Source organism: Zonotrichia albicollis, chromosome 11, assembly GCF_047830755.1.
Source record: "Zonotrichia albicollis isolate bZonAlb1 chromosome 11, bZonAlb1.hap1, whole genome shotgun sequence".
NCBI classification, from domain to species: domain Eukaryota; kingdom Metazoa; phylum Chordata; class Aves; order Passeriformes; family Passerellidae; genus Zonotrichia; species Zonotrichia albicollis.
In genome coordinates this window covers 10,498,290-10,524,060 of record NC_133829.1, presented here as the reverse complement: position 1 = coordinate 10,524,060, position 25,771 = coordinate 10,498,290, and the positions used below count along the sequence as shown (strand labels likewise).

Here is a 25,771-nt window from a genome sequence, read left to right as displayed (position 1 = left end):
CTACTTGTCAGTCCTTGGAAAAATCTCACCATTGGTTTCTACTACTTTTATGACATCTCAGTGGATAACTGGCATGACTTCACACACTGCCAACACAGCAATTCTATCTGTTGTAGGGAGTGTTGGAAATCCCTGATTCATCAGTTTAAGCACAGGAAAAAAAACCTTTGGTCCCCTGAGAGTTGCTGTTCTGTATCACCCCTCCATACTGCCACATAATAAAAGCCAACTGTTACTCCTCCAGGTGCAGCACTGACAGCAGAGATCATCTGACACACTCATTGACAGAAATTTCACGTGCTGAGAACATCCTCCACATGGAAGCCCAAAATCAGATTATTGACGTCTATTCTGCCCCAGGTTCATAGAGATGCAACATAACCTATTCTATGAATAGAATGTATGAATTTCCAACTACACAGACCAACTGCTCTGACAAATGAAAATATTTTATTTGCATTTTTATAAAACTCAACAGGATTATACCTAAACATTGTCCACTGCTCACAAATGAAATGTTAAGTTGGTTTAATAACCCTGAGAAAAATCCACCTTATGGTAGTTGGTATCATTGCGTTTTCATTCGAAGATTATCACTATGGATATGCAACTAAAAAGCTAAATTCAAAACAATAAATCTGTACAAAATGGAAAAGAGAATTTAATAAATTCTACAAAAGAAAACATAACAAAGACAGAGGCAAGATGCTACTTATCACATATATCAAATTCAAAGACTTTTTATGATGACTTAGAAACTGAAGTTTGAGCAAAATCATGCAAACACTTTCATTTGCCACCTCTTCCACCGGAGTGTTTTCATCACAAACAAAGTAAACAGCTACGTGTGTGTTTCATCCTGGCCTATATCCTTATGAAGTTCTTCTAAAAATGCTACTTATAATTTATTTTCTGTCTTGAGACCAACAAAAAACAAACACAAGCAATTCAGCCATAGAACACAATAAGTAAAGGCCCAACAGCTCTGCTGCTGGAGGTGCTGGAACATAATCACTGCCACTGGCTTAGGGCACCTACCTCTCTCACACTGGGGTCCAGTGAAGCCGTACGTGCAGGCACAGCGGTTCGGAGCCACGCACCTCCCTCCATTGAGACATCCATTTTCACAGACAGCTGCAGCAAAGGGAAGGCAAGAGGAATCTTTATTGAGCTTTTTTCAGAGAGACATGAAGGTATGCACTTGGCCAACTTAGGTAAACTGGTAAAAATGGTGAGCAGACTGAACTCCTTTCCTAGAATCTACTTCATGACCTTTTACTACTTCCTGGCCTCATTAGTACCGTGGCTCATCATCAGTGGAGCATAACACAAATACAGGAACAACCACAGCTTTTCTGACCTCTCAGAGCCTTTCCCTTTGGGATAGCTGGACAATCCCATAACTTCAAAATAATATCTTTCAAACTTGTAACAAACAAACACTGATAGAGATTGCAGATAGAAGATGGAGAGGAATATTTCATCTCTAAATCCTCAAATGTGTTTGTTCCTTCTGTAATAACCCAGTATTAAAAGGCTGTTTGCTGGTGTTAAATAAATAAGGCTATTAACTAGGAAAGCAAAATTGAATCAATATCTGTTCCATGTTAATTCCAGATACTCTTCCTCTGTATCATGTTGTCACTAGCTTCAGAAGTCAATTTTTAATAATAAACTCCAAAAGAAATTTTTCTTAGATATAATTAGAAAATACAACATTCACATGAAAAAGGAGATTTTAAATACAATTTCATGTTCATTGAGTAATGTTATTCTTTGTTCCGTTTCACATTCACTTCAGTAGAAAGAAGATTTCCATTTATCCTCTTTTATCCACTTGATATTTCACAGTGAAGGCAGAAATACAATTCTTAATCCTTTCACCATGTGATCCTCCTCCAGATTATTAGGGTAAATTCCTGGTCCCACTGAAGTTCATGTAAAGTGTGCCATTGATTTTGACAGAGCACAAAAGGTTTTCATTAAATGAGCTAAACACATTTTCTGTGTCAGACCAATATTTCACTAGATAGCAACGTGACAGCCTTGGTTAAAAGCAGTGTCTACATCCTTATTTGAGTTACTCCACAGCATTCCAGCCAAGAACAAGAGAGCACCAGAGGCAGTTTGGGAGAGATTTCAAGCAGCACATCCAGGATTGCTTTTGACTAAGGACTGATTGAGGAAATAAAAACATCTGTCAATCAACTCTAATAAGACAACATCAAAATTTCTAAAGCATACTAGCTAAGTCTGATGCAAACACTGTAATGAAAACAAGACTTTTTATTAAAAATACTAATTTTATCTATAAAATTAAAACTGAATCTCATGTAAAATTTAGATGTATGATCTACTGCTTTAGTGGGTGAGAAGTCCTGGAGGTCAATGGAAATTATGGCAGTGAGAACTATAGGGTCAAGTTATATCCAATTATTATGAAGTCACATGGTGTTATTAATAGTCTTGATCAGTAAGAATTCACTCAGCATTCATTACAAAGACATGTATTTTTCTGTATTTTTCACTATGCCTGACCAAAAACAAGCTCAACAGCAGCTGAAGTTTAGTGCTAAAGTGTGTCCAACCCACACATCACAGAGCCACAGAGGAGTATCTGCATTCCAGGAGTGTACTTACGCTGCCCACAGTGGGTTCCTGTGTATCCCTTCTGGCACAGGCAATGGTCATCGCTGCAGCTACCCCCGTTCATGCACCGGATGTTACAGTGTTGGACTTGAAAGGAAGAAGATTTTCCTCAGTTAAATCAAACCAAACTTTTTATTAAAAATCCTAATTTTAGCTATAAAATGAAAACTGAATCTGAGTCAGAAACACTTTACTGTTTGCTAAAGGTAAACATTTACTTTTACTTTTTTTTTAGGGATTGACACTATGAACCAGAAAGTTTTAGAAGTCAAGAATGGACATTTTATGACAGATATGGAAAATGGCACTACAGAACACAATATAGATTCACAGTTCCTAAGGAATATAGGATATGGTGCAAGAATTTGATGAACCCTCTCATTCAAATGAAGTCAAAGGCAGTTCATATGAGCATAAGTCCTCAACATTTCTTTCCTAGTTTGCAATTATGAGAAAAAGCCTTCAATAAGGGAAAGTACTAAACTTCTGGCAGACAGCATCATTAGAAAGGAGCCTTATCATCTGGGAAGTGGGGGAGGGAAGTATTGAAGGGAAGCATGTAAGGAAGCTCCTGCAGACAGCCCTGTTCTGCTAACACAAGCAACACCAGAAGCTGACCTGGCCAAGCAGCATTTCTTGCATAAAAAGGAGACATAACAGAGTGATTTTTTTCTGTATGCCAACTGTGGGCTCACCCCACCAGTAGAGCTGCTGTGCTTGGGAGCTGCAGAGCTCACAGACAGCCCTTCCCCAGAGCCAACAGCCTTCCCCTCCCAAGGGCAGGGGCAGGGGAGCAGCAGCACTCTCTCCCCAGCTGCATCCCCACCACTTAGAATGGTTAACAGGCAGCTGAAGCCCCATGCCAGTAAAACACCATGTCTCTGAGTAATTTTTCTAGTAATAAGGACAAATATATTTCTTAACTAGATGTTGGGAGACCTGCCCACTTCTCTATGCCTTATGAAGAGCCTGACATACTTTTAGTGTGTCCCAAGAAAGCAAAGTCCTTACAGGTCCTGCTGTCCAGCACAGCTGGGAACTGGGGCCTGCACTCCAGTAAGCAGCTGGGAAATGGTTTTCCTTCTCCCAGGAGCCACATGAAAGGCTCCTCCCCAGAAAGGATTACAGTCTGATCAGCCTTCAGTAGATTGTGATGGAGCACTGGATACCTACACCATGCTGTCTGAAATGCTCAGGACTGAAAAATGCAAATTGCATGTCCTGTCAGGGCCTGCAGCTAACAGGTGCCATGCCAAACGCCAAATTTTTCATCTCACACAAAACTCTTAGGCATCATTTGGCTTTTAACAGTTCAGAAGTATGTGAACAGAATTTTTTTTTATTTTCAAGTAGCAATAATAATTTTAACTGTACTGCCTTCTATAACAATATGATTCCACAAAACAGAAGTAAAACATAAAACTGGAGAAAGAATTGAAAGCAATCTAGCATTTAAAACACTAGTAACCTTAATTCTTCAATTATAAAAGCAAAAACTGTGTATTACATTTCTTATGTGTCTAATAGCTATTATACGTCTTTGTTCTGCTTTGGATGTACTTCAGTACCTCAAGCAACAAAAATGTACTAACATTCCTCAATAAAAAGTAAAATTGTCTGCAAATACAGAGTGAATATCTGGTGAAGATTTTTGGACAATGTTCAAGTAGGTCAGAAAAAGGTATACAATTACTTTAAAAGTTACTTTAAAATGTGTAGTTCAACTAGTTTCATACAATCTTAGAAAAACAGAGGGGATTACAAAAAGCATAGGAAATGATATCATCTGTCAAGCAGGGAAGGAACTTAAAAACCACAAACTGATTTCAATTAGAGCAAGCTATGCCAAGAGCTAATTTCCATTCCCACATGAAGACCAAAGCCATTTAAGTAGTTTGAACTACATTTGAGATTAAAAGGTTAACAGTAGCTTAAATGATGATTTTCATATTATCTATTCATGTATAAATAAAGTATATTTCCTCATTTTGGGGACACACACACAAAGTTTCCATAACTTGTCTTACTGCTTCTTAAAATAACTTTTTCAAGGTAAAATACTTCCTCCTCTAAAAACTAAAATCATTATGGGAGACTGTTGGGACACCCAGTCATCCTTACTAAAATGAGCCATTTAAAGCAGTGAGCTTTCTTGCCTATTACCAGGCAAGAGGATCACTGACATAGTCAGTAAACTAATTACTTATTTTCTGCCCTCTTTTGTGGGAATGTTGGAAAGAGTACTTCCAAAATCATACAAACTATTCTGTAATATTATCCTTCCAAAAGTTTACAGACACACATTCAAAGGCTGTCTGGAGCTCGGATGTTGATTTTAAAAATGCATTTTTGAAAACTAGCATATTAATGCAGGTCCAGGTTCTCTTTTCTCAGCTATATCAACAATTCCATTAATGTCAGTGGGGATATTCTGGTAAATGAAACAACCTGTTCCAAGATACCACACTGACATAGACTCAAAGAAAAAGCACAGGAATTACCATAAGGCTGGTGAATCAGTGCATATAGCTTTGCCTTATCTAGCAGGCACAGGAAATGTTAACATCAATAAACGGTTGCTTTCAATCAATTATTGTTCTTTTTCACATCCAATTTGTAAACAGTCTGCACTGGAAATGCCTGAAGTCAAAACAGGAATAACTGCAGGAACACGACTTTATAAACCTGCAAAAGAGCCAGCAAGACCATACATATCCACACAGGCTTCGCGTGTGGGCAAAAGTTGTGGTTTTTATCAAAGTGCTGCCCTCTTAAGCACAACAATTCCTGACTTTTTAAATAAATACCCAGCAAAACTGAGTAAAGACTTCATCACACCCAGAGCACGGCCACAAACACAACTGCTCATGAAGCGTGCAGGAGCTCACCAAGCAGACGAGAGGTAGCCCACAGGCTGTCCACTCTGCCCTCCCGAGCTCAGCACCGCCAGGCCGGAGGCTCTGCCCTCCCCAGGGGGAAAGCGGCGGCCCCTCGGGCTGAGGGCGGCAGCGCGGCCAGCGGGCACCGCGGGAGAGGAGAGGCCGGCTCTGCCTCTGTGCCACTGCCGAGGAAACGCGGCCAGCCCCGGCCGTGCATGACGCAGGGCTTTGCCTGCCAGGAGCTGTAAACAAGGAATGACGGCCGCATCGCATCCCAGATGCTCAGCGTGCTTTCTCTGTCAAGTGACTGACTCAGGAGAGAGATGGCAGCTAGCGCCAAGGCGGGACACGAGCCTGCTGCTCCACGGCCCTGCACAAGGCATAGACAAAATCGGCAGTACCCTCAACTCTGGGAACATTCGAAATTCAAGACCTTACCCCACATCTAACAGTAGCACAATATAAGGCTGAGTTTTTACTGCCATTGAGCAGAGACCTCCCATAGCACCCGAGGAGTGGGGTCCCAGGGCACGGAGCCAAGGCCCGGGCTCAGCCGCACACCACGGGCAGTCTCTGAGGAAGACTCCGGGCAGGGGCTCAGACCTCGGCTGTGCCTCTGATGCTGCCTACAGAAGCAAAACCAGGGTCTCAACTCAGAGACAGACCTGACCCATAACCCTGGGGGCAGCCTGACACCTGACACCCTCCTCCTCGTTTGTCCCGTGCTCGCGCAGAGGCAGAGCAGCACCTCTAACACACGTCAGGATCACAGAGCGTGAATGGAGCACTAAGAGGGGCCGGGCTGCAGCAGTGACACACACACGGACACAGCAGCCCCAGCTGTGACAGCACCCTGCAGCAATGACACACACACGGACACAGCAGCCCCAGCCCGGGAGCTCTGGGGGCGGCAGTGAAGCCGCTGCCACAGCAGAGCTGGCAGAGCAGGGAGCACAGGACACCTCCCACAGCACATCACACACAGCTGCACCTGCAGCGTCAGAGCACGCAGCATCACAGCCAGCGGCAGGGAGGCCTCCACACTTGGCACTCATCTCCAAGCCTGCTGTAAGCACACCCAAAAATTCATTAATTACACAGCAATAACCACTACTCAGCCAGTAAGTTTACTGATGTCACTAAAATCCCTGCTGAGAAAACCACCGGTTGATCTTTTCAACCACAAATCAGATTCCTAAGGCTGACTCTTAACCAGAAAAGCCCCAGAAACTGACCTGCATGAGAATCAAACTTGGAGGCTTTGTTTTACTCTCAAAGCCACATGCTTTCCAATCCACATTCAATATTTTATTTCGACAGACGACCAGAGTATGAGTCACTGCCAATTCAGTTTCTATCTATGGATGTACCTGCTAGAAAATCTATGCCCACTACTGATTGTTTAAATACTAAAGACACACATAGCTTAAAATATCCAAAGGACACCTCAGACACATCTCATGTATCAGAAGCTATACACTTAATTCTGAGAAATCATGATTTTTAATTATTTAATTAGATTTTTTTCTTATTTTAAAAACTTATATTTAAAATAAGGTTTAAAGAATGAATATTCTGACAAAATATTAACTGTAACCATTTGATGTCAAACAGTACTTTTAAACAAACTGTTTGCTTTGTTTTCTATTTGCATATCTAAGTCATTGTGGTCTATTGTGTAAATACATATTCATGGGTTTTGTCTACAGTGCCAACAGCACAAATGATTTACATAAAGTATGTTCTATAAGTACTAATGACGTGCTAAATCATAAAAACATTACACATGAGTGCACAGAAGCAGCGGAGAATCTTTTCTCCACAACTTACCAAACACTTTTGCTTTTAGAATTGGTATGTTTTAATAAATTAAGGGGATACACAAAATGTGTCTTATGTTACTGCAGAAACTGAACAACTCCAATGAAGGCTAAAACTATGGAGAACAATGGTGGAGTATTTCAGAAGAAAAGCTACAAGAACCAAAAACTTTACCCTATGTTTCTTTTGAGTCTTGACTCATAAAAGACTTCAGTGGGGCCAAAGAAAAACATGAGGTAAGGCCCACTTGTTCCTATCAAAGGTGCCAAAACAGGTAACAGAAACAGGGATGTATCTCTCCTTCTGTGCCCAAAGGGTAAGGGCAGAAGGTCATACCTTCCTTTACTGCCTTATAGGACTAAGGCATAAGCACCTGGTAAAACAGTAGCTGCAAACCCAGGCAGGAGCACACCACCACACACATTTGTGCAGAATTTTGCACCCTTCCCTCCCTCCAGTACTCTCTGGGAACTCCATAGCTCCACATCTTCCTCATGCTGTCCTCTCCCTAACATACATCACAGGAGCATGAGATGGGTTGAACTACAAAGAACAATATTTACCATTTTAGTACATGCCATTCCATTACATTCTGCAGTTGTTAATGTTTTTCCACTGTTATTGCATAAAAAGGATGCTAAAACCACAAACTGAAATGGCCAGTTATGTGGGAAAACTCTTATCAACCAGGAAAGCAAAAAAATGGCAAAATAAAAAATACAGAAGCAAAGCAGACCACACACTGAGTTTCAAAAGATATTCAGAAGTAAAAGGATAACTACTTTGCATAATATTAGAGACCTCAGCTGAGTGCATCCCCCCACTGACTTTTGTCAATATGTTGTTCAGATAGTTACAGGCATTTGTGGGAACAAGTCTCCCCCAAAATTCTTTCCAGAAACTTCATATGTCGTAAAAAAAATCTCAATCTTCTGCATTCTAAGAGACAAGAACCACATTCAAATGAGAATACAGAGTACTTTACAGTTGGCATCTCAGATATGAATCCTACTCAATATCAAACACTCAACTCATGTTTAGCCATTGAGTTCTCTGTTCGTTGAGTGAATTTAATTGTACATATTTTTCCCTGGCTCTGGGGAACCTTCCTTGAAAACTTGAAATACAAACACTTCTAGGAAAAGTCATCTCTCTGAAAACCTTCATTTTCAAAGAATCTTGCTTTTTCTGATGAAAAGCTGTTCCACTTAAAACCTTGGGCAATTCTGTACCTCTAGTATCTACAGAAGTGTCACCTGAAGAAAGTCAGCAGTATTAGATTCAGAAGATATGTACTGAGCCTGGCAAGGAAATGCTCTAAAGGTTGTAGGCCTAGGTATTAACATACAGCACACATAGTGTCTGGTCTATAATCCTTGAAATCTGAAGGAAATTCCAAAGCATGTCAAGATCAGCCAATTGTCAAGAGCTGTCTCTCTATCACTACAACTTTTGTCGTATACATGCTCATGTCTTCCAGTGAACAGAAATAAGGTATTTTCTGGAAAACAAGGAGGACTGGAATTACTGTTAAAAAGTGTCAAATGAAAATAGCTTCCAATAAGACTGCTTTGGGTTTGATTTGGCAAAAAAAAGAAGCATCTCCAAAAGCCCATCTCTGAGTCATTCTTCAGTTTCATCATAGAAAGCTACACTTCCCTTCCTGTGGTGAAAGTATGTCTGGTGACTCAGAGGTTATTTGTCTTAAATACTGACCACTGAACTATTTTACATACCTTAGTAGCTTCACAGACTCAAAAGAGCAATATCAGAGACACAGAAGAAATACTTACTTGATTTTGAACCACAGGAGGGGGCTATCTGACCATTTGGGCATGTGCACATGTTTGGTCTAGAGCAAAATCCATCCCCACAGGAATGTCTGCAGATTGCTATTAAGAAAACATAAATGCCTTTAAAATATGTCTCAAAAACCTCAAACACATAAAAAAACACCTGACAGAAAATTCAGTACCATAACATAAATACCCACAAACTCATTAAACCGCATATAACAGATCCCAAAACAGTTCCTCCTGTTCATCTGCATCTTTATGGGGGGCAGCTAAGACCTAGACCTTCACCATCTGCTATAAAAAGGTCTGGGTACATGCCACAGACCACACTAGATATGGGGAGATTTCCCTGGAAAAGTAAAACTGTTTTCCATTTTACCAGACCTTCCTGGAGGAAGGATGGCACTGAGGCAGCAACATAATGCTTCCTTTATTTCTGCACCACACACAGACAAGAGCAGACATTCCCATCTGACAGCATGCTGCTGCAGGATCTCTGGAGAGAGTCTTATCAGCCTTGGGCAAAGTGCCTTTAGGAGTTATTTCTGGTACACTGTTCTACTACACATGAATATGAATATAGCACTATGATGTATGCATACATTACATATTTCAGGGTTATGGTCCAAAGAAGTGGAGAAAATGCATTTGCTGGCCTGATGCTGTTGCCTGCTTCCATTAACCTACATAGATTAACATATTGCACTCATTCCCAGGAGTTTACACACCCCTTGGAAGCCTTTACTAGAGACTTAAACAGAACATGTGGACGAGATTAATCTTTTGTTAAATATTGGTATCACATCACTGTGTTGTAGCCCATGAAACTTTGTATATTAGCTTAATATATTTTAAATGGTAAAGCAATCATGCATAGCTGCTATTGAAAACATAGAGAAACACATTTCAGTTCTGGTATACAATTAAAACCGCCCTGAGACATCGAAGGACAAAGATAAACATCAGTCATAACGAGATTGACTTACGGACTATGCACTGGTTTCCACCAGGTAACGTTTTCCATCCAGGGCAGCAGTAGGCATTGTAACGTGATCCACACACATTTGGTCTGGGAAAAATAAAAAGGATAAGGATGAATTCTTATTTTTACTCAGAAATATGTTTTAGAAGTAGAGACCTAAAATGGCAAAGGTAAATCACTACAATATACATTTCAATAATTAAATTTAGAAGTGTTGTATGTTTTTGGCCTGTAGTTTTTGGGGTTTTTAGGTAACATACACTTCTGTAAATTAAAGATTACATTACAAGCACAAAATCAAATCAGTAATATCTGAACAACAAGAATAGAATGGGGAAACTTTGTCTCACAACACTCCATATCTGAAGAAGTAACCATCCAGGTTTTTTGAGCAAAACTCACACACTTAAATAAAAAATTAGCATCCAGTATCATTAATAATCACAAATTAAATCTAGTGCTCTTTGAGTAGGAATTTTAAATCTTCCTGTTGCTTTTTTTTCTATACTCTAAAGCTGTATTTATTATTACTGTCCCCTGTTTTGTCCATGAACAAAACCTATGTATGTGTGAGTGAAACATGCCAAAAAGAACATTGGCCAAATAAATGAGTCAAAATATGTTAACTCTTCATTAGGAAAAATTAACAATATGTTAATATGTTAATTCTTCATTAGGAAAAATTACTACCAAAAATAATCAAGGATGTGGGTGTATGTAGTGATAGGGTGCTATGAAATTAGTATGAGGGGCCTACTTCTCTCCTTAAATGAGGAGGAATCTACAGGAATTTTCCTTTCCAACCCATTCCTCTCATCCACATTTACCCTGTCAAATAACTTTATTACTAGAGTTCATGACAGCTGAGTTTATGACAGGACATGACACTATTCCTATCATGATTTTATTGATAAAAATAGAAAAGTTGAAATTATTCTATATCTCTGATACATAGAGGGACAGTAGATTCTTTTAATCTATCTTGTCCCATTTATTTGATCTATCTATCCATGCAAATAAAGCTAGTAAGAATACTTTAAAAAATGGGAACATGTGCCTTCTTTTGTTTTACACTTAGTAATCTTAGCACAGGAAAATTTTACAAACTCTGTTAATATTTTGAGCAATTACTCAATGGCTTAATGCAGCTAGAAACTTCCTAGGAACTGCTATATTAAAATATTGTATACAGTTAGAGACAGATTGAAATGTTTTAAGAAGGGTTCTCTATTATTATTTTGTCCTTGGTCTTTCAGAAAGTTCTTCATTGCTAGTATTGCAACGTTTAAGTAAACAATAGTTACTTCATATGGTGAGGCCACTTAAACAATCTCAATATATACAAACATTTCTTTATGCACGTTTTCCAACTAACAAAAGTTATATACTCTGTTTATTTAGGGATATGCAGTACTAATGCAATTTCAAGTATTCTGACTACACCAATTTCAGTGACACCTATTCTTTCCAACCATGGCCAGAATCTGCTTAAGTCAAAGCAAGCACTACCATTACCTTCCACTGGTTCTGGATACTTACAAAGTAGTAACAGAGAATGTGAGCAACACAATTGGACTTGTTGCAGGTTCCTTTTCCCTTCCTGCAACTGCTGTTACAGACTCAAAGTCTTATTCATTTAATTCCAAGGTATTCAGTTTTAGTATGTCAGCCACTTCCCTGCAGGGCCATAACCATGTAACTTTCCTAGAGTTCCCTGCTCATCAATGCCAAATGTTGCTCCACAATCATCTGCCAAGTAAGACTGGCAAGCACACGAGTGAGATTGCTTTTCACCTTCTCCAGTCAGAAGAAATAATGGAACTTATCCAGACAGATAGAATGGGTTTCTTGCTACCTGTTACAACCTATGGCATAAACCACCCATTTCCTCTTCCAGCTGGTGAGGATCTATAGAAGGCTGACCATAAAGTGATGTTTATGTACTTTGCCAAATTTCAGTCTCAGCAAGTACGTGGCTTTGGGGACCATCTGGTCCATGTTAAGAGTCAAAAGCAGATTTCTGTGTCACAGAGAAACCTGGTTTTTTCCAAATGGGACTCTGGAAAACCTAGATGTGCCAGCAACTATGAAGTCAGAGACCCTGAGAGCCTTGAAGCTGTCCACAGGGTAGGCTAAGCCATACAACCAGGAGCCTCCAACTTCAGTGCAGTGAGCTTAGCTTTGAAAGAAAAAAAAAAAGAAAAGTCATCAAACTGTACTTCCATGGAACAGTTTGAGCCTGACAAGTGCATTTTCCAGTGGAACACTTTTTCGTCAGAAAGCTGCTGTCTAGCTTATAAAAGAAACCTATATTAAAGTCTGAATGTTGCTTCTTTGAGACTAAGAACATTCTAAGGGAATGTTCTTAAATCGTGCATATTTGTAAAATGACTTTGAAAATAATTAATTTTGAAGGTTAAATTAATTGATATTTATGAGGTGATCAGACATTATAGCAATAAATCCCCATAAATAAAGCATTCAAGGCAATAATAAATAATTTACCTCATGTAAAATCATGGAATCCATCAATCAAATTGTAAAGGCTCTATCATGGCACTTGCTTTGAACAGTTACCCACTGTGTGTTGAATAGAGCATATTTTCCTGCTGATATTATAAGCTATGAATACTAAAAAAGTGTTTTATATTCTTATAAAACTGTTTTCCTGAACAGCACTAGAAACAGAATGCAGTTATAAAATCTGATTTGTAATGATAAAATAAGCAAAAACATATCTGTATACCCTGAAACTACCTACAGCATCTTCCTTTCACTCCAAAGCCCAGATAAGGAACAGAGAATCTCAGAACAAAGCTATTACCATTGAAATTTAAAAAGTCTTACATTTTATTTTAGAGACACTTAATGAACTTGTAAAGTATAAAAGGATTTCTGTAATGGTATGGTGCTGAGAGACAGGATGGCTGATGCCCAGACTTTCATCAAAGATGTCTAAATTAAACAAGATATTATGTCTTTGATTAATGATACACAAGCAGAAATTCAGTAGCAAAGTGAGTTGAATTATCAAAAGACATTAGACATGAGTCATCAGCTAGAAAAATCTTGGAACAGCAGAGAGAAAAAGGTTCATCTGGAAATTCTGATAACTAACACCTGAGAGTGATAGGTTTGCATGGATATTGACAGCACCTGCATGCACCAAACTAGAAGATATTCTTTGCAGAAGCAGCCACGGGGCCCTACAGCCGTTACCAAGGAAAGCCGTGTGGGTCCCTCCCCAGCGTGTGCAGAGTGAGCTGAGCAGAGCGGCAGCGTCGGCTCCTGGAGATGCACCCCTGCCTCTGGCTGGCACAGCCTCTCAAATAAAAGGTCTCCTGTCTCCACAGGGCAACACTGATGTGACCCACGGAAAGGACAGACTGGGGCTGTCCCTGCCATGCCTCCAGAGCCCTGGCTCAGCAGGGACGTGAGGCTGCCCGGCTCCCCCAGCCTGCAGCCACTACCCAGGCACTGTGCATGGATTGGCAGAGTGGGCACACAGAGGTAAAATAATGAGAAACAAATCATGCTAAGCTTGGCAGAGTCTTCTTATCAGCTATAACCAGGCAGCGAGGGTACATGACAGCCAGAGAAGTGAGGGAGACTCTCAAAAGCCCTGTGTGAAGCCAGCAGCAGTGAACACCCAGCCCGGGAATGGCAGGGACACCTCTGGCATTGGGATTGTCCTCAGCAGAGCCCCGTGCTGCAGCCTGCCAGGGGGGAGGGCTGATTCTCTACATCCCCACTCTGCCCTGCCTGTGACCCCTCGAGGAAATGACAGCCCTCTCCGGAAGAAAGCATTGCCCATCTGCAGCTCCCATGGGAGGAAGAGTTCCTGGCACTGCTGTGAGCGAGGCTTCAGGCAGAAATGGTGTCAGCAGCACTGCCAATGCTGGCGTAATCTGCGCTGAAACAAACCCCAAGCACAGGTCTCAAATAAATTACACAGACAGCAGACAGAGTGGGCAGAGGGCAGCTGAGAGAGCAAGAGAAACAGCTGACCACCAGTTAGAGAGCTGGGATGCAGGGATACCGGGAAGGGTTTCCCATAGCACCCTCAACTCATTTTTTCTCTCCCTAGGAAAACACCCGGGGACTCTTCCTTGCAAATGAACAACTTCTATTAACTATTTGGCTGCAGTGGTTAGCATATGACCCAGTTTTCTGGCAGAAAAATAGCATTTAAAGCAATATCATCAGCCAGGGGTTGTTTTTAGAGAAAGCTTTGCCTATTTTCCTTCTTATGTGGGTAACTGGTAGCTGCTAAAACTGTACCCAGAACTATTTGCTGATCATGTCCACATAAAATTGGAATGACGTTTCCATGCTTGAACTGGGCAGTTAAAAAGAATGACAAACTGCACCTGAAAAAATGGGAGGCTGGTCTTAAAAATGTGCTTGTTAAGGCTCCAGAATGTGATGATGAATTGCTTTTACTAGTAGGTTTCAAGAGACACAAAATCAGATTTATACTTTTTGCTGTAAACCAGCTTTATGTACCTACCTAAACTTCTCAATGTCTCAGAATTAATACTAAATGCACAGACTGGAGCAGCTCTGCTGACTCCACTGGAGTTTTACTCATCTTTCCTACAGAATCAAGAACTTCCATCAACAGATACAGTCCAAACTTTAGTGGACACAGCAATGAGCAACCTGATTTAAGTTCGCCCTGCTCTGAGTGGGGGTTGGACCATATGGCCTTCCAAGATCCCTCCTCACTTAGATGACACAAGCCAAGCATGCATAAATTAGAGGTCAGTATCTAAAGCACCTCCTTTAGCTGGGCTTGCACCTACCCCCTCCTCCAAGGAGCAGTGAGCAAAGCAGAACTGGGAAGGGAAGATCTGATTCTTGAAGCTATTTATTTCAATCATATAAAAGGAAACCCTAGGAAACTATGCTATACTCTGGAACAAACACATAGTTTAGCTTCTATTATACTATAAAGAATTAGCATGCACTTTTAATCAAAATATGTATTTTTACATAGAAAGGATTGCATGTGATGTACTCATTTTTACACTGCAATAAGCAAGGCTGTGCCATGCAGAGAGCCTAATATGATAACTATTTCTCACTCTGACAGTGAGGATAGTGCTGTCCAGAATCCTGGCTCAGTTCAACTAATAAAATAACACGCTGAGTAGCTCTACGGGTATCTTTGGCTCTGGCCTAAAGTTCAAAATGACATGCAAGTTTCCTGCAGCAAACCTGAACACTTTTCTAACCCTAACCTCCATCACACTGTGACAGCTAAATACAGCAATCCAACAACAGCATTGACATTAAGAGAATTCTTCCGCAATTGCTCTGAAAATCCAACCCTGTCTTTTGCAGGGACACGCTCATCTAACCTGACAGCCAGGCATTGTTCTCATTCATAGCCAGGGACAGACGCGTTTCTGGCATGTATTCCTTCATTGTTCCACTTGAGAATGTCAACGGGTCCAGTTCAAAACCCATCTACATGGCTGTGTAAGACACATAAAGCACAAGGACATCATCAAAAGAAACCATCTGCCAGTGGACAAGTGAGGGTATAAACAGGAAGGATCCCTCAGGTACTTTCTTAAAACACACTCCAAAAAAAACCAAACTAAAAAGATATATTCAGAGGACAAGAAGTCTTTTCTACCTGGTAGCACTAAAAACGTCCCATGGGAAATGGATGTAACTGTGGGCTAAGGCAATGCTTAGCTGTCACTTCCAAGAGGGGAACAGGGAGAGATAATTTCACATCTCCAGGTCTACTCTCCACACTCACCATGCACCCACTAATGGCTCCTGAGGGGACAAACCTCTAAGAGTTTCCCAAGGGAAAGCACCCAGGGAGCTGAGGATTTCCACCACCCATGCCCAGGCTGAGCAGCAGCACAAGGGCTGGTGTGGGCACACTGGCCAGACAAACCCAAGGCCAGCCAGGCCCTTGTGGAGGCTTCCCTGGAGGCTGAAAGTTGTGCTGGTCCCACCCACCATCCCCCTCAGGGAGGACATCAATCCTTTAGGCAGTCTCCTATACCTGACACTTGCATCAATACTGGCAGAGAATGCACTTAGGAGTTAAGCAATACCATTAATTTGTGTATTAAGTGCTCTCCCTTATGCTACTGAAGATTTATTTTAGGTAAGTTATCAGTATTTCTCCTCCCTTCACTACACAATATTCTACCCTTTGTCTCTCTCCTTGCTGGGACAGTGACTCCACATTTTCAAAAGGTTAATTACCTGCACATCTGCCATAAGGAAATAGGAAAACCTTGCTTTAGCTCAACTTGTCCCTAGCAGACACTGGTAATTTACTCTGTACACAGGGAAGAGAAAAAGATGGAATATTAAAGGGAAAAACAAAGAAGAAAAGAAACAGGAAAATAATGTTCCTGAAAGGAAACAAATTTTAGTCTGAAACCTCAGCTGAACATCACTGGATATTCTGATGTCCTCCAGCAAAATATGAGAGAGAGGGAAGCTTGAAAAAGAGGATGAAAATGATTAAGCCTGTAGACAAAAGAACTGTGGCTTTCATTTGGCATTTCTGAGGCTATAATGGTCATGAATCATTTCATAAAATGAGAAGTAGAAAGGAAAACAACAGATTCTCCAGCAAGTCAACATTGAAAATATTTTTCCAGATAAAAGCTAGACCTCCTTCATACTTCAGTCAAGATCTATAAGCAAAACCAGAAGGCAGAGGTTTTAATTTAACAGGCTATATTTTACATCCCAATGTACCTTCCAAAGAACAGCCTGACTTTACTGAACTGTCACAAAAGATCAAATTATTGTCCTCATGCCTCTATCTGCACACCAGCCTTAGCATGAATGAGGCCGTTCAGTAGGTCTGAAATCCTTTTAAAAAGATTAAACAAATAAAACTAGGTGGGAAGGTCAGATTGGATGAGTAAACAACCAAAGGAGAAATATAAGATTGAAAGGCTACAAATATATTTCCCGGCACAGTGCAATGGTTAATCAAAAACACTCTAGGCCATAATTGCTCCATTCTTCAAAAATAATTACTGAGTCTGGGGAGCAAGACCAAAGTGACAGACATGCTTCTATATCCTTTTCATCTTTAGGGTTCAGCAGGGAGATGAAGAAGAAGAATGAGATGGGGTTCATTCTCATTGCAAAACCAAAAAGTTAATGATTCATTTCTTACTATTTTCATATGTGCACATTCAAAGATCTCAAGGTCCGAAAATCTTATTTAAGTAGAGATTGTCTCCTATTACCCAGTGTCTATCACATTTCTACCAAGAGGAAATTTTCCTAGTGATCCATACAGTTAAATATTTGGGGTCCTTCTTTTGGGTAATACTAACAATTCTAACAATCACAGGTTGCTCAGTCCATGAACATATTTAAAGTGACCCTTGTCAAAAACTGTATTGAAGTTCATACACTAAACATTCAAGATTGCAGGATAGAAGAGGAATGACAAAGACTGTCCTAAGTGAGCAGCAATGCTGAGCAACACACCACAGGAAAGGAAAATAAACATACAGGGAAACAGAAGCTGTAATCTGATTTGATAAGGACGACTGTCAGTGAAGCTGACAGATGGACTGTTCCTGCCAAGCTCTGACCCAAAGATCCTCCCTTTGCTCCCATATCAACTGAGAGCAGCCCCACGCTTACTTCAAATCTGCATCCTCGAGCCAGCACAGCCTCAAAGGTTCTGACACTGGTGTCTACATGGAGCAGAACTTATCCAGTGACCAAGGGTAACTGACCCAGGAGATATAGAATCTGATAAACAACCTGTGGAACCACCACTGAACACAAAATGTATCCTGCTGGCTCACAACAGAGGAGAAGTCTACTTTCATAATACTTAAGTAGGCTCTTGACTGAGGAAAGTGCAGCTATGCAAAGCCAGAGTTTCTTCTGTCTCCTCGGAGCAATTCTCTCAGGAAATCTGCACTGCAAACTGCAAATTACTGCACCCTGCTCCAACAAGACACACTTCCTGCAGGTGCTGTTCTCCCCCCAACTCTTTATGCCTCCAGTTTCTAAACACAATACATCTCTGTCAGTAAAAGTTCAATTAAACACTAACAAATTGAGATGAGAAAGTCTCCAGAAAGTCATCACCACACATAAGATGAGAAAACTGCACACCAAATCCACAGAAGAAAATTATTATCTGGAACACAAAGAAAGAAAGCAACCACTATCCATGACATATCTTGTGTCTGAGTAAGGGCTATGGGATTAATCTGTTTCTAACCTGCCAAGCAATTATGTCATAGCAACAATCACCCTTAAAGGACCCCTCAGGATGCACCTTCCTGCAATGGGACACAAAGTGACAACCCTGATGTGAAATACACAAATCCCACCACAGGCCAGCTGTGACTGGTCCTGCAGCATCAGGGGCAGCCAGCCTGATAAAGCCAACAGCTAAGCAGAAAAAAATGAATAAATAGATAAATGAGGGGAAGAAAGGAAAAGAATTACATCCAGTCTTGCCTTCCTGATGTTCAACATATCAACTTGGCGCAGTGGTGCTGGGTCATAGGAAACCTGCTTCATCTTAGTCTCCCAGGCTGATTTTACATTTCCGAAACAATCTTGTTTCAGACAGTCCATCAAGAATGCTGCTACACTGTTGATTGTAGCCTTTTTCCTCTGCTTCTCTGTTTATGACCTACTACCATCAAATGGCAAAAAGTCATTATCTAATGTATTTTAGGAGAGGCATATGGCTCTTCAAAACCATTTGTGTCCTGCTAGAATATAATATGAGAAAGATTACAAAGAGGAAGACTGGCTAGGCTGTCAGAAACAGATCATGTGCCTCAGAGCCTCCCACTGAAAGAGAGACCACAATGGTATTCACCAAGAGTTTTAACCACAGGTTGCACTGGCATGCCCAAAATGAATAAAGTCCTAATTTTGCCCTACAAACTACACAGGCCAAGAAGCCGCCCCCCAAAACTGATAAACCAGAATTTGGATTAAGGCTGTGCCTTCCAAAGAGATGGTGTCCAAACAACACAATTCGGACTACAAGGACCACAAAGCCCTGAAGATGATTTCCTTTTTACTGTTTTTCTCCTGCTGCACAAAGTCACACCTATACCAAATCACATCATACCAAAAGAGAGGAAACACCTATATGAGGAACAGTGCCAATGTCTGTGAACTCATTTCACTCCAGAACCTGATTTCAAAGGATCATGTAATAACAAAAGAACAGTACCATAATCACTGGCAAATATATTCAGAGAGGTGCAGAATGTTAACACTATGCGTAATTGCCCAAGACTTCGGTTTTCACACTAGGATATGCTGGAAAAAAAGGTCTTCATCCTCCAAGTAAGCTTTAACCCACAGGCACAGAGGACTGGAAGGAGGCCAGCCAGGCCACCTGGAAGCCAGGTGAGTGCTCCAGCACATGGGGTATTACAGCAACCTGCATGTATTTTTAATTAAGTTTTTTATTTCCAAGTATTCAGGCTGCCCCCACTTGCAGAGTGGCACTGACAAGGTGTGGCACCAGCAGCTGCACAGAGGTGTGCAGGCCACAAGTGGTAAGAAAAATCTTTGAGGTTTTTCAGTATAAACAAATATTTACCAGTACAGAAAGTCTGCTTTTCTTCAGCAGGCTTTTAGTGGTAAAGATTGGTTTAAAACTAAAACCAGAAGCCCTAATTATATAGCTGAACACTAGAATTAAGTTATAGATTAATAAGATTATTCTATTTCACGGAGCACTGATGCATAAAAAGGGTCAAATCCAACCAAGTTTACTCAGGAAAGTGTATCAGTGGTCTTCATTTGAGATACCCAAAAGAAATTGGTCCAAAAAGCTCAATCTCCTGTTGAATACCTTTAATGCAAGACTTTCATGAATCCTTTTGGAGCCAACTATTCTGTTCTCCAATATTCACTATCATTTTGACTTAACAAAAATTAAGAAACTAAATAATTCTTGCACAAGTACATTTAATTAGTCTCCTAATTAGAAACATGTCAAAATTCAGCTCTCTTGAAGAAATTTCAGTTCTTTCAAAATTTCTGCTATTTGCTAAGCAAATCATTGCTTTCTTTGGTCATTCTACTGAGAAGAGACTGATAAACAAGACAAACATTGCTTAAAATGTTATTAAGAACTGACTGATACTCATTAGTGTTTGAAGTCTTCTAGCATCATCAGAAAATGAGAAATCCTAATTAATTCTAAGACTTTAGACACAATACTTCTTGTATTCAGACAAATACTAATCAAATCACCAGTAAATTATTTTTTGCTTTATATTCAAATGATTGAAACACATAGGAATGGTTGTGTTCAAGTATATATTGTTTAAAATGAACTTCCTGTTTATGGCCAGTTTTGTAGAGTTTAATTCTTGCAGAATTTGACACTGCATTCTTGGGTGCTTAGGGGTAGCAGGATAATGGCTTGATGCCTTACAGCTCAATACAGTAAGTATAAGTCACAATAACTGTGAGAAGTTCTGGGGATCTGGAGAAGTGTCTCACTAGCAGCTTATTATTTTAACTTGCTGATTCGTAATGGATTGCAGCACCATTTCCATGACCAGAGAGTCTAGTTATATTTTTTAATAATTACTGCCTTTATTCTGCTTGCTTTCTGATCACTTAAAGGCATCAGGCACCAGCACATAAATATCCATTGAGTTAGGCCAAACACAGATGGCATTAAAAGGACTTCACCTTTAATGCCTCCAAAGCAGGATTGATTCAAACTCTGAATACACTACACGAGCAGCAAGTGTAACATCTTAAAATGAGACCCTAAGAGGCACTTCCAAGTAATTTATAATTATTAAAATATGTTCTAGAATCACATTATACATTTGGACAGCTCATTGCCATAAACAATGAGGCAAAGGTCACATAGATGAAAGCAAACATCTCCTGCAGTCAACAACTTGCAGTAAAAAATGTTTAGTAGGAAAAATCATGAGAACTGAAACAGATCTTCAGCCTCTTCATTTTAACATACAAGACCAGTATTCACACACAGAATATCCTCAATACTTTCAAATGCTTTAAGACTTCCAATAGTCATTATAATCAAACACACAAAATGACTGAAGTGTAAAAGGGTTTTCCTTAAAAATATATCCCCATGTGCCTTACAATCAGAGCAGGAGTTCACTTCAAAATGAAAAGAAAGTCTTAGTCAACTGTAATAACATGGAAATAAAGTTTCCCAGCATCTGTTATGACTTGTATTACAATTAACAGATTCCCAAATGTATTTGTACTGATGAACAAGTTAAAAAAATACTATGTCTTCTTGTAAAATCATATTTTTAGTGCTTTAGTCCTCCAATTACAATGACTAATATATGTACACTTCCTATACATTCAAAATATATTTTCCATCTGTCCTTCCAAATTTGTTCCAACCTTGTCGTTAGAATGACAATTCTTTTTATTCACATTGTAAAGTACAGTACCACACCTAAGAAAGTGCTCACAACTTCTAAGCTGGAAATATCCAGCAGCATTCACCCAACAATGATCAAAATTACTGTTCTCCAAGCAGTTAGGGAACTCTATATACACCCTCAAATCAGGGTTACAAAAGAAGGTCAAACAAGAAACCAAATTAATAATTTGTTTTGTCTTTTTCTCAGTTCATCTGGCAAATTATTACATCCTTGTTAAGAATCTGCTTCCCAGGGGCACTCATTCATGTTGGCAATATTCCAAAAACCTGACCAAGATACAGAAAAACTAAAATTTATGTTGACACTATCTCCAGATTTGCAGATTACTAAGCAGATATATAACTCATAGATAACATACGATAAAAGGAAGAATTATTGCAAAGGACATAAAAGATGTCAGGCTTCTGTCAAGTATAAGAATCAACTCATAAGATTAAATACTTACCACCCTAACCCATTTTAGATTCCAAAAATAATTAACACATTAAATATGATTCCTGGATGCATTATGTCTAAGCAGCATAGTTCAGAGTGACAGTTACACACACCAAAGAAATTTTGTCCTCAGCCAACATGCCTCTAACTTCCACCAAGTCAGCACAGTGTGCTAGATGGCATATTCTGTGCCACTGAGCAAAAAATTCTGTTTATCAGTTTGATATTATCTCAGAATCCTATAACAACAAAGGTCATTAAAACACTCTAAAGAATGCAGGCACTTTCTAATAAATGTTTTTTTTATTATCATCTTTTATTGCTTACAATTAGCCCCTCAAACTTTACTGTATGTCCTCCACACCTCCTAGATTTTGTCACATCTACTTTGGATCTGCTTTGTCCAACTATTTCTTTTGAGACAAGGTATAAGGAAATGAGAGACTGCAAAATCAGATCCATGAGAAACAATGCTGACAGCTTGCATCCATTTTTGCAGCATGCAGATCTAAAAACATAAATCCTTTTCAATCAGGCAAGCATTAAAAAAGCCAAGACTGTAAATCCAAATATAGGTAAAAAATACTATAGAATTACGAGGAAGTTAGTAAGAAATGAAAGCACGTTCATCAAGGCCTCTAACAAGTTGTAATAGCTCCTTTTTAAGAAAATGGGGGCAAAATAAGCAATAGCTTGTATCCCTTACAGAAGCCTAACTATTTTAATACATTTTTTGTTACATTTCTTCTCTGTCTGACAACAGAAAAAAATTGGCTGTGTGCTGAAAATGCACACTGGATCACCTGAGAAAGGAAACTTCTTTTTTATAACTTTGTTGCAAAGTTTTCACCTTCAGTGAACTAGATTTTCAACTGCACATGCACGCAATGCCTTTCAGCTGACTTCACAACTATTTCTGCATTGGAAAGGTGTTCCATTAGAATGGGGAAAGTTTGCCTGACGGAGATTTAGTCTTTAAAAAAGCCTCTCTTCTAGGCATGTATCACAATGTTTCTAAAGAAATTAAACTCTTGTATGTTGAGTTCACTCATACTCGTACTAGAGAGTTAGACAGTCCATACGAGAGCAAGATGGATATCACAAAAGGCTCAAGGTGGAGATGAGAGAGGACAGCTGATGGCAAGGGCATGCTGCGGGCTCCAGGCATCACCGTTATTCTGCTTTTATGCAAAGCAGAAGCGCGGGATGCGGGAGGAATGCACGAACCCGCAGTGTGCCCTTATCTGAGGCCTTCCTAGAAGATAAATTAGCAACCTCCGCGCTGCTGCGGCTCATCCTCACGAAGCATCGCCCACCCAGAGCTGAAGCAGGGCTGCAGGTCGCAGAGGACCCTGTCGGGCGGGGGGGCCGGCAGGGTGGCGGGGCTCCGCGCCCCGAGCCCTGGCGCTGCCCTGCCGGGCTGCAGGCGGCGTCCGGCGCCCCCCAGCCCAAACCGCTCCTCCGTAAGGGCAGCCCCAAGGGGGCTCGGGGAGCTCTCGCACCCCCAGAGCCCCCATCGCCAAGGGGCTCTGGCCGTGGATACACACATACACAGACACACACACACGGAGGCAGATGTGCGCCGGCTGCCCGGCCCGCGCCGAGGCACCCCGGGAGGGGCTGGCCCCGCACCCCGCACCTACCCTTTGAGCGCGTCGTGCCCGCCGCCGTGCCCTCGCCTCTTGGCCCGGCTGGACCGGCTCTCCTTGGCGCTCACCCCCTCGGTGTGCCCGGCGGCGGCGGCACCAGCCTGGGACGCCCACAGCACGGCAACTCCCAGGGCGATCCCCAGCAGCCGCCCCCGCCACATCGCGTCCCCCGAGCCCCCGGGCTGCGAGCGGCCGCTGCCTCCTCTCCGCCGCCGAAGACTGCCGGTCCCCGCCGCCCTGTCTCCGACCAGCCTCTCCAATGCGAGCTGCGAGGGGACAAACGAGGAGGAAGAGGAGTTAGAGACCGAGGAAAAGCGGCCGCGGCCACCCCGCGCCCCCCGCCGCCTGCCCCCGCGCCCCGGCCCCCGGCCAGCCCGGCGCTATCGCGCCCGCGAGAGGCGGCGGCCGCGGGGGACGGTGAGGGGCTGCCCGGGGCCGCGCGGGCTCTGCCTCCCCTCGGCAGCATCCGCGGGGGCTCCCGCACCGCCGCGGACAGACCGCGGCCGCCGCCACCGCTCCCGAAGCCGCTCCGGGGCGGGAAGCGTCCCCCGGGCACGAACCCTCCCGGCTCCCGAGCCGGGCAGCGCTGGAGCCGCAGCGGCCGGAGCGCCGCGGGCAGGAGCCCCGCGCCCAGCCCGCCCGCCCCGGGAGAAGCCGCTGCGAGGGGCGCGCACCCGCTGGAGCCGCCGCCGCCGGCTGCCGTTCCCGCTGCTGTTCCAGCTGCGGCCGCTGCACCCGCCGCTAATCCAGCTGCGGTTCCAGCTGCCCCCTCCCTCCTCCTCCTCCTTTTTCCCCTCCTCTCCCCCCCTCCCTCCTCTTCAAGTATCGCCCGCCCAACCCTTTCTCGCGAGAGAGAGGGGAATAAAAATGTTTCCCCCACCCCCGAGCCGCCTAGCCGGGGGCTCCCGGCGGTGCCCGGCCGGCTCCTGGCCAGCCCCAGGCCAGCCCCGCCGTGGGTCACCTGCGGCCGGCCCGGGGCTGCGGGGATGCTCGGCCCCGAGAGGCTTCCCCGGGCGCCGCGGGAAGCGTGCGGTGCTGCCCGGGAGGACGCGGCGCTGCCGCTCCCTCCGCTCCGGAGGCAGCTGCGGCCAGGCAGCGCTGCCAGCTCGGGTTACCCCGCGGGTCCCCGGCTCGCACGGCGGCAGAGGCATCAGCGCCTGCGGTAGTCTCAGTGCTGAGCCAAGTGTGTCAGACGGGAATGGGGAACCGAAGGTAGTGCACGCCTCTGCCTCCATCTAAATACCTCTACATATACATATCTATAGGCATCTACTTCCCAGAGGTGCAGCATTTTGCATCTATAGTTTATGAAAATAACGTAAAGGTATCTGTTTCCCTTATAAGGAAAAATAGCATGGATGGTGGCTTTACCGGAGAGGCTGCTGCAGAATGAATAATGCGCTTTCTAGCAACTAACATGGCACAGACACCAAGGCACCAAACTCTTCTGTACCTACTCCTAAATCTCCACAGCCAGCTCCAGAACAAATGCCTGCCTCATCCTTCTCAAGGAAAGAAAGCCCTGCAGTTTTTATTTATGGTTTAAATCAAAAAGAGCAAACCACTACCAACACCTGAAAGGTATTTAGGCTTTATACTGAAATAATGGAGCAGGGAACACAACACAACACAGTCAACAGAGTTCAAGCCCAGATTCTATACGCTCTTATCAAGTAACTCTCTGTACCAGGATTATCCCATTTCAACATAGACAGGAAATACAAAAAAAACCAAAACAAACAAGCAAAAAAATTAGGCTGAAAGTAAATGATGCAGTCTGCTGCTGCTCACATATAAATACTTTGGCAGAAATGTTGGATTTCCTAATTTTCAGGTATTTTCCCTTTTTGTTAGTTTCAGGTAGGTACTGATGGTTAGTGGCTCTGTATTATTGCATTGATGTTGCAAATGCTCAGCTGCACAATTTCATAAGCCAGCAGCTGACCAGGCACAGCAGCTGCCAAACCACCCATACCAGATAAATGCATGGTGTATTCTGCCACTAAAACAGTATCAGAAAAAAAGGAAGTCGTGTGTGAGATTTCCTAGTACCAGGCTGTTTACAGCTGAATTGTAATGGTGTCACAAGATACGACAGATGCTAGTTGAAATATACAGT

At 42.2% G+C, this 25,771-nt stretch overlaps 1 protein-coding gene across 5 annotated transcripts in view; it reads right to left on the bottom strand.

The window, feature by feature from the left end:
- FBN1 (fibrillin 1) overlaps positions 1-24,439 on the bottom strand; it is a 140,823-nt gene extending 116,384 nt beyond the window's left edge. For 4 of the 5 annotated variants that reach the window (XR_012582151.1, XR_012582152.1, XM_074549314.1 and 1 more), the window contains exons 1-6: positions 24,327-24,439; positions 23,647-23,918; positions 10,132-10,214; positions 9,143-9,241; positions 2,641-2,736; positions 1,039-1,134 (exon numbers count right to left, since the gene is read on the bottom strand). Coding sequence is in view for 3 of the 5 variants with exons in the window: in XM_074549314.1 (XP_074405415.1) it covers positions 1,039-1,134; positions 2,641-2,736; positions 9,143-9,241; positions 10,132-10,214; positions 23,647-23,813 (541 nt within the window). In the remaining 2 variants the exon portion in view is untranslated. Of the gene's footprint in view, positions 1-1,038; positions 1,135-2,640; positions 2,737-5,537; positions 5,699-9,142; positions 9,242-10,131; positions 10,215-23,646; positions 23,919-24,326 lie in introns of those variants that run through there. The other variant, XM_074549315.1, reaches the window with a different exon arrangement.
- Between the last annotated feature and the right edge of the window lie 1,332 nt (positions 24,440-25,771).